The sequence below is a fragment of the Egretta garzetta genome, unplaced genomic scaffold (assembly GCF_000687185.1).
Source record: "Egretta garzetta isolate BGI_Z169 unplaced genomic scaffold, ASM68718v1 scaffold534, whole genome shotgun sequence".
In the NCBI taxonomy this organism is placed as follows: Eukaryota; Metazoa; Chordata; class Aves; order Pelecaniformes; family Ardeidae; genus Egretta; species Egretta garzetta.
Window position 1 is genome coordinate 498367 of NW_009259534.1, and position 9888 is coordinate 508254.

General features: G+C 45.0%; 1 protein-coding gene across 1 annotated transcript in view; it reads right to left on the reverse strand.

Annotated features, from left to right (window-relative positions):
* Window positions 1-6464: 6464 nt before the first annotated feature.
* MYL12B (myosin light chain 12B) overlaps window positions 6465-9888 on the reverse strand; it is a 5037-nt gene continuing 1613 nt past the window's right edge. The window contains exon 3 of the mRNA XM_009637637.2: window positions 6465-7251. Coding sequence (XP_009635932.1) covers window positions 7079-7251 — 173 coding nt within the window. The 3' untranslated portion in view covers window positions 6465-7078. The remainder of the gene's footprint in view (window positions 7252-9888) is intronic.

Consider the following 9888-nt stretch of genomic DNA (forward strand, 5'->3'; position numbering starts at 1 on the left):
GGAAAGACCAATTTAACGTCTTCAGTCAACTAAGTGGCTAAGATTCATTAAAAGGAACCCATATTACAAATACCTTCATGCCACATTGCTTTTATTTCCAGGTATAAAACTTCTCTCCCCCTACCCCCAACCAAGTTCTGTTCTAGACAGATTTTATGCAGTCCTTTTCTCCATAGCTTCTGGGAACAAAAGCTTGAAAGAAACCTTTGTGGACTGTGTAAGAACATGCCCAGATATCACAGGTGGCTGACATCAGCCGCATATAGCAGAGAAATACAAGGAGATTCACCAAATAATGAAAATTTTAACTGCCACAGAGATGACATGGGGCAAACTGTATAGGAAAGTAAGTCACTAATGTAATATTGATTAGAAGCTGAAACTCAAGCAAACTGTACCTTTAAAAAAAAAAAAAAAAAAAAAGTAAAAAAAACCCCAAACGCAAAACTAAGAACAGCAGAGTCAGGAAATGAGCCAGAATTACGTATTGGTATGTAAAGGTAAATATTGGAAAGCCGCGTAATGTTGCTGAAATGGCCTTTTTAGGTGAGCCTCGCTGAATTCAGTACAATTTCCCTGTAGAAGGAAAGCCTGTGAATAGACTTAAGGGAGGCATGGAGGGATTGAAAGGAGAAGGAATAACAAAAATAAACACACCCTAACCTGTTCATAACAACAGCATCTCCCAAATGCTCTCCTTGCTTTTACAGTCGCTTGAAAAACCACCAGTAGGTAACAAAAACATTCCTGCAAAGGGTGTGTGTGAGCACTAAATCTGTCACAGGTAGGAACAATCCAGAATCAGTCACATAGGTGTAAAGTACCCTTCCAGTCTGGAAAGCGGTTGTGAAAATAAGCAGCCGGCAGCCCTCCGTTTGGTAGTTGCTCTTTCATAGCAATACTTGAGATCAGTGGTGGAAGAGGCGTAATGACCAGCCCCAAAAACCTGGCATAGGGTAAGATCTTCCAGGCATCACTGGGTAAGAACATCAGCCAAAACAGCCTCCTGTTCTCCTAGCACGCTTACCTACTGCCCTCAGATGACAGCTTTGTCACGCGGTGCCCTATTGCTGTGCATCCAGACAGGCGCACACGAATCTGATTTGCGCCAAGAGCCGGAAATGTCTGAGGTACCAACGACGACGTCCCATTGAGGTACCACCAGCGTTGCCAAAGCTGCCACCAAATTACTCCTTAATCCTGGAGGTGCCTGAATTTTTACTCAGCAAAATTTGCAAAGCCTGCCCTGCAGCATATTACCTGCTTTGAATCTTATCTCCAGGTAAGGCCCACGGTGTGGTACACAAAGCGGGGAAGGGAATGGCTTGAGGGCCTCAACCCTTAGGCACGTGTAAAGCTCGTAACAGAAGGGGTAGATGCAGGCCCCTGACATGTGGAAGGCATTTAAATGCCTGCAGGGAGGACGGGAGGGGGCAAGAGAGAGAGACAGACTGAAACATTGAATATGAAACAGAGCCCTGGAAGAGCTGCTGTGGGTTGCCAAAGTAAGGGGCTACCTAAGGAGTTGACCAGGCATTGGCGTCCAGCCTCTGGAGAAGGCTGACCACCAGGAACTCAGCTGGAGAGCCAGCTCCCGGATCAGCTGCATCAGCTGCCTCGGCCCCTATCCATCTTCTCTCCTCTTTCTGGTATTTCAATCTTCATTAGTTTAGATGGCTACTCAGTTACACAAATTCTGTGTCCAGAGCTTGGGGCAGAAAATAATTTCAGGGGCAGCAGGCTGCCGGCATTGCCACAGGAACGGAGTAAACCCAGGTACTTCCAACAGGCCCCGTCACCGTCTTCTGATTGCTGTCCCATCCACACTGCCACTCGCCCCCGCGTTCCGCAAAACCGCTGGGGTTTCTGCAAACCGCGCGGCTGCAACTAGCACTCCGCGGCAACCGCTCATCCTCCTCTCCGGGGCTCAGGTAGCCCATAGTCATCTTCCAGTCAGCAAATCAGAGTCCTGCATTTTTGCAGCGTATGCCTTACCCACCCCTCCGTACAAGTGTGACGACGCCTCCCTTCCTCTTAGGCCCGCGTGTAGCCGGACATCCCCACAGACAGCCGCAGCAGCGCTGCTGCTCTCTGCCTTGCCTCAGCAAAGAGGCCGGGGAGTAGATGGATGTGCCGAAAAGCACGTCTTGCACCGCAGCACGGCGCGTGCAGTTTGCGTACCTACGCTCGTCACAGCAGAGAAACTAGTGGTTGTTAGTTAAATTCTAAGATTGGTTTCAATTAGTTACCAAAAAAGGCAAAAGTCTGAAAGATATGTTGCCTTCTGACAACTGAAAATTGCATTGCTACCTTTTAATTTATTTAATTAATTAATTAACTAGCAGAGGAGGAGGGTAAGCAAAGTAGAAGGGTTTAGATTCACCGCCAAGTTCCCCTGTTTGCCGACAGGATAGCAATAACAGTGTTATAACTTGTGTTTTGCACAACATATTATCTCGGGCTCTAATAAATACACAATACCTTATCCCTTGAATCAGTAAAAGAAACAGGCAAGCACTAACTACAAGCAATCTTGTTCCATTTAATTATCTTCCAAAAAATGTATCACAAGGTTCACGAGCTTATCTCCCTGACATGAAACTTGCCAACTCCCCTTTTAACTGACTCCAGCCCCATAGCTTTGAACCTTGCTAGGGCCGTGGGGCACACAGCTGAGCACATTTCTCAGGAAACCTCGTGTACTGGGGGGGGGAAAAAGCGTGCAATGATTGTGGTCTCGCTGCAGCTTTTTGCAACCGTTCCCAATGTCACAGTGACCTGCAGTTATTTGAAGAGGAAGCTTCCAGCTGCAAGTATCTTCAATTTGCAACTCTTAACCTACTCCCTGAGAGAAGCCTGCTGGGAGTGGTATGCGTCCCTGCTGAAGCTGCGTGAATGCTTCTTCTGTATTTTTAAACAGTCGGTTTACGTGACACTTCTGATCTCGTGATGGTTACACAGGAGCTCTAGTTAGGTTTGCCTTTCACAGCTAATGAGAGCTACTAGAACAATTTTTATACTTAAGCAATGGGATGCGTAGAGTGGAACCAGAGATGAGTCAGCAGTTGGCGAAGGTTATTTGAATAGCAACACAAACCGTGCCGGCCGCTAGGAAACCATCCACAAAGGTCAGACCGAGTGCCTAGTATTTAGACACTACCACCCTGGTGACGCGAATTCTCTTAAGACACTCACGTTTTTTTAGACCAAGCATCATTCTATTTGACATTTGGATGTTGTCGTATTGAATGCCCACGACCTGGTTCCTGGATGACAGGGACGGATGCTTGACATTACCGGTACTATGCACAGCGAGGCGTGCCTGCCAGATTGACAGATGCTGCTCTCTCCCCACCGAGGGGAGCTAGGCACTAAAATTAGCAACTATTAAAACAAGCATGCCGAGCAAGGATCTGCTGAGCCTCCTCAACAAGAAATACTGAAGAGCAGGCAAGGAGTCACCATGGCTCTTTCTACAAGGAGTTAGGGCTGAAATTCACAAGTAGGGACAGCACAGCTTACAAAATGACTGCCCCCGGTACAGAGATGGCCGAGGTGCTCAAGGATAATCAGGTGCTGAGCCACAGCAGCTTACAGCGCCCAGCCTTAAAGCAGGGCAAGGGCAGTGAGAGCCTTTACAAGCTACTGCCGGCGCCGACAGGAGCGGTGGCGGGGAGGGGTGTTAGGCCAGACACAGGATGTGCGAGACAGCTCCCTGGTGAGGTGCTGCTCCTCGCCAGCAGCCCTGGAGAGGAAAACGCTTACAAACAGCCCTGGAAAGGAAATGGTTCACAAGCTAAAGCTCACTTCGGCTTCAGCCCTGTTGCCTCCGCAACCACAGGAAGCAAGCACACCGGCCCCACTCGTGAAATCATAGCTTTTGGGAACTTTTACCTTGAAGAGCAGGAAAGTCTTTTTTTCAGGTAGAATTGATCTCTTTAATCCCTTCTGCTGGGATCATTGCCTAAGCGCCTTCATTTGCCAAAAAGAAAAAAAGCACAATAAGAAACACAGCTGCTCGTGATGGTTCCACCTTCCCTTATTCAATTGTTCAGTGGTTTAACATTCAGCCTGAATGTTGCAGACCTACTTTTAATTCTCTCTTCTAGCTGAGAGGACTCAAGGCCACATTGTTCCAGCCCTCCACTCCAGTGACCTAGCTACAAAACAACTAATAAAAAAAAAAAAAAAAAAAGGCAAAAGACATCCCACCATAAACGCCTTCACGTTCTGCTGATCCACTTCAGTAGGGACACTTGGGAGGCTTCTGCCTGCCTCTCACCGAGACTGGTGTTGCCAGGACCGAGAGCTGCCGTTACTCTAGGAAACCAGCGTGACTGGTCGCAGGCAGACACAGACTTTATGGCACCTTCCGCATCAGAGGTGAGCGGGGGGTTTAAAATGTCTTTGCAAGAGAAACCCCGGGCCTCTGAATTACCCACCAAAAGCCCGGTTTTAATCAGTCTCTCTGGTGTGTTTGCATCAGAGCATTAAATGCCATTAAACTTGAGGGGGTAAACCAAAGATTGTCCCAAAGGCAAGGCTAAGAGCAGTAGCATTAGTGAATTACCATTGCCGTCATCACAGGACCAAATGGCATATAGGCTACACGGCATATTGCTACACGGCAATGTCGCCCTGGCCCATAAGCAAGAACTGGGGTTTAATGACTGGCATTTATTGCTACAGGTAAATGCCAGCTGCCTCACTCTGAGCCTCAACAGTTTAGTTTATATCATAGGTTTTAGTCTTTCATATGGAAACAAAGTTATGCAAACATATAAATTTGAATTTGGGGTAGTTTTTCAAAGCTAATCTTACAAAACAACAAGAGCCCTTAGTGAGATGCCGAGAAACGAGACGCAGGAGCAGCGTGTCTGGTTTGAGTTACAAGGAAAGCCTTACGTCCTTCTGAAACCCAATCTTTCTCAAACATACACCACATGTGCGTTTGCACATACATGACTGCAAGGACGGCTTGCAGAGACCTCTCTTTGGTCTCTTCTGTAATGAATGCACTTGATTAAAGAGCCAAAAAATCCCGAAAAGCCTTCATTGCGGTAGGCGCAGAGCTTCTGTGGGAACCGACCGTGTTTTCCTCCATACGCTGCGCCAAATGAGCTCCTCGGGACTCAAGAAAAACACACACGCACAAAAAAAATCCCAGCCCGGTGCGGTGAAGCCATTCGCCCTCCAGCCCAGCCCGCGCTCGGAGCTGTAACGCCCCCTACTGACGGCTCCCCCCCCAGGGAAGCCGGGCGGCCGCCGCCTGTGGCGCCGAGGGAGGGAGGCTGGCCGGGACCGGGCCGACCTCGCCTCCTTCAGCAGGCGGGGTAAAATTAGTTTTGCTGGTAGTTGGCAGAAGTTCTTTTTCGAGTTTTTATCTCTGCCCCCTCTAAATGTAAACGTTTTCGGCAAAAAAGCAGCAACTGAGAGAAAACCTGGGTTTGAAGCCTTTGGATTTCTTCTTCCGTCTCCTCTGAAAAGGTTTGGAACCCTTTCCCCCCACTCTGTTTTTCAGCGCTCCCCAGGCTCTTCTTACAGGCCTATGGTCAGCATCGGGTGGTCCGGCAGGTGTTCGCGCAGCTCCCGGACCCTGGCAAGGCTCGCCGGGACTGAAGCAGAGCAGAAGCTCCGGAGCTTTCTCTTACAGGTACCAGTCAACGATTTTCGTGGCACTGTCCTTCTCAAAAGACAACAGTCCTGTTAGGTTATTCAGGAAGGAACAATGTATTGCTAAAGCAAATAATCACTGTCCTCTAATGACATTTATTAAAGGCTCAGTTCGCAATAGCAGCCTACCAAGAAAGAGCAAAGTGCTCTCAGCCAAGCGACACTTCGTAATTTTGTAACCTAAATTCTTAAGGGATAACAACGTAATTCCTAGAAGTGACAGGAGCAGCTCTGATCACCCTTTCCCTCAAGACCAAAAAACCAGAACCACAAGTATTCAGATTATGGCAAAGCTCAGAGTACTCTGGCAAATCTGCTATGCATTCCACACCACAAGAACGAGGGGATATCGTTACAAGAAATGGGACAAAAAGGAATGCCTCCTTCTCACGCACCCAAAGCACCGCTCTCAGCAGAAGCTCTTAAAAATATATTGTACATTATTCCGTTTGGAAAGCAAGAACAACATTGTCAGAGAGAAAACAGAAAGGACTGAGACAGCACACCTTCCTCCTTCATCCAGCCCCATTCTCACTGTGCCTTGAAAAAAGATGGGAAGAGAAAAGATAAATGGTTGCAAAGAAATGCAACGAATCCTGTATTGTCAGTCCTGCAGAGCTGGCAAGAGGCATCACTCAAGCATTCTGCTCACACATGGCAACTTTTTTTAAGAAAATACTAGGATTTACCATATACCCTTTTAAAAAGTAGTGTTAATATTGAACTCAGTGTCAAGAAACGAAGGTGCTAGGGTGGTAAAATACCCCCCACCCCCCCGCCAATTACATCCGTAAGATTTAAAATGTTTAATGTGCAAGTCTTGGACAAAAATCATTAAGTTACAATGTACTAAAATATGAAGGATGGGAATTTCTTCATTGTATATGCTCACAGTAGTAAGTGAAATACTCAGTTGCTGAAGTACAAACATCAGTATGCTTAAGTGACTCATGCTTAATTTTTAAGGCAAAAATAGGTAACAACACGACTGCATACAGTTGAAAAAATATTTACCAAACTGATTAGATAAACAGCCCACCTCTAGCATGAAAATTTTAATTATTTACTTAATATAGCGGTGTTTTATTTGAAAAGTTACCATTAAAAATGTAGAATTAATCTATGTAGGATGAGTAGCGCTGACATTTTTACCTGGGCCTCCGCACTCACGGATCTTTGTCCCTAAACCCTTCTCCCTGTAGGCTGTCCTCTCTCCCCGCTCATTTCCAGTCTTGTGACAAAGGTGCAGGTGTGCCCGAGCAGCCCCGGAGTCCACAGAGGAAAAAGCTGGAATGCTAAAAATGTAAGCAAAAGGTCCCAACAAGAACCAAAGAAAAAACAGATCCTGAGAAGTAAAATTAATGAGGGGGGGGGAGAAGCTATATGCAGGTATCCAGGGATTTGCTCAGTCATCCTTGTCTTTTGCTCCGTGTTTCAGGATGCGTGTGAATTCAATGTAGTTGAAATTCCCCTTTTTGTCGATGGGCGCCTCTCTGTACAGCTCATCTACCTCTTCGTCTGTGAACCTGTCCCCCATCGTCGTCAGCAGCTCCCGCAGGTAGTCCTCCTGGATGAACCCTAAAACGAGACGTATAGAGAGAAGCACGAAAGGGAAGCCGCTTCTCAGCGGAGTCTTCAAAAGCCATCAGCCAGCCATACCAACAGACATGCAATTAACTAATACAGCACGTAATAGATGCACTTGCACCAAGAGCCCCGTGCTTCAGTTTCTTAACTGAATTCTAAAGAAATTCCTTGAACGCAAAGGGGAAGGGGGAGAAGTCTGATGCATTTCACACAGATTTTTGAAAAGAGGGCCTGATCCCCTGTGATCTAATAACATCTATTTCCACCTACTGATCTTCAACAGCTCAAAGTAGAAAAACAAGTTCCTGTCACTGCTAGTCTTCATTACACAAGCTGTTCTCTTAATTGAATTATATTTTTCTTGACTTAATTAGATGTATTTGCGCATCCTTTACAAACTGGTTTCCTCTGGGGACTAAATAACCACTAGCTGGCTCTTCACTGCTGCACAATACTGTTGCTGGAGGCGGTTTACGTGGATACAGTGAACTGCTGGCAGAAAGAGTCTATAACAGAAAAGACTTTCAGACAGGACTGAGCAAGTTAACTCAGGAGGGGGGAAGAATGTTTACTGAGGAGAGGTAGAGGTGGAGAAGCTAGTCAAAACAAGGTAGGGTATATGAAGTTATTTATTTTCTGCTAAAACATTAGCAGAAGATCTTGGAGGAAATTAACAAGGACATAAAAATGAGCCGTTGCTAAGTATGTTCTGTCAATTCAGTTTCAATAGATGGGCAGAACCACCGGTTGCCAAATAATTCCAGGAAAGGTTAGAGATGAAAAAAAGGAATGCGCGTAACAACTGGTAGACAGAAGAATGCAGAAACTGCTTCACGTTGAAGTAAGACCTACCATGCCTTTAAATGCACGACAGTCGCTTCATTTGAGAAAGAAATTGGTTATTGAACTCCAGTTGGAGAAATATCAATAACAGAACAGAGGAGGTAGAAGTATGTTCTAAAAAAAAAAAAAAGACACGTAAACTCTGCAGAACATCTGGAACACCTACATCAACTGATGTAGATTCAATTAGAACGTGATTAAAAAAAAAAAAGTTCCGCTTTGGAAGGAGAGTTAAATAACTTAAGCAAACAGAGTTCATTAGAAACACAAAACCAAACAGGGAATCAGGGGACCAAAAGGCAGTCAATGAGCATGACAAATTATCATGGCGTTGGTGTGTGCTGCAGGCAAGGGGAAAAAAACCCATGTTTCAACATACGCTAATTAAAACAGCATCATATCGCAGTATAGAGAAGCCCTTGACTACTGACTCCAAATGAAGAAGGCTAACAGCACCGTTCTACTTTAAAAATGGGGAGAATGTTCAGTTAGCCAGGCCCATCTTAATCGGGTCAAATTTTGGAGTTGTCTCTGTGCAGACTGATGTAAAGAAGGGGAAAAACCTGCTAAGCAGATCAGGCGCTCTATTTCTGCCGTCCTACAGAGACCAGGGAGTGATGAGAGATGACCTAAGGATTAGTATTCAAAGAATGCAAGGCCTTTGGTGCTGCAAGTTTAGCCTCAAGGACTTAATTGCTTCTTTCTGAACAGCTAGGTGTTTCAATACTGGACTAGGTTGCCAGACAAGGAATACACTAAAAGTTTTAGCAGCACTGGAATTGTAAAGCAAACAGTACTCCCACTCCCCGCCCCCCCCCCTCCCCAGCTTCAGTGTAAATGGGGAGCAACAAATTAATGAAGCAAAATTTAAGATTCAGCCTCTGGCAGACAGCACAAAACAGATGACAATGCAGAATCAAAGAGCAGACAAAAGATATACCAAATGCCAACAGATATAACTTTTATACTATATTCGTAGTACTACATACGATAGTAATGCAGAAGCAATATACCCAACTAGATTGGCCATATAGGAAATGTAAGTAAAAACCAACAAAATACAACCACCTTATCCTCATCAAAAGGATCTGATTTGTATTATTCTCTTTGAAATGAACTACATTGATGCAGAGCTAGAAAATCAGGCCTCTAACACACACACACATGGAGATTATGAAGCGGGGAAAAAAAAAAGGAAAAGGTTTGACATAGCTGGAAATGCTTTTGTTCATTTTTGAAAGGAACAAACTGATCAGAAGCCAAATCTGAGAATAAAATGAAAAAAAAGGCAAACATAACATGGGTTCTGCAAATACATCACATGTTATTTTGGAGACTGCATTTTGGCTATTATGAATCAAAAATCAATAAAAATCTAACATGTTTCCGTGTTAAAATTTGAAAATGGCCTAAGACACAAAAGAGACTGTGGAGCCATTATCCTCAAATCATCCTAGGACTAGACTAGAACATTTACCGCACAGAGTTGAAAGATAATAAAATCAATCTTATCAGTACGTGGGGGCCTCAACTAGTAACTTATTGTTTACATAGACCTAGAAGGTTACTGTTCAAAAGAACGGTAGCACAATCATTTTCTTTATATCGTAATTCACAGGCTCTTGTTTTGGTGCACACAAAAAACCCCTATAGCACAGTGAGTCAGACTACCTGTGGAGAGAAAATAATTAACCTACTAACAAAACTTCCTTCTCTAGGAGATGGTAAAGAGATTTCCCTTGAGAGGGAGGAAGTCAATTAACATTTGAAAAGGCCTTACCAACA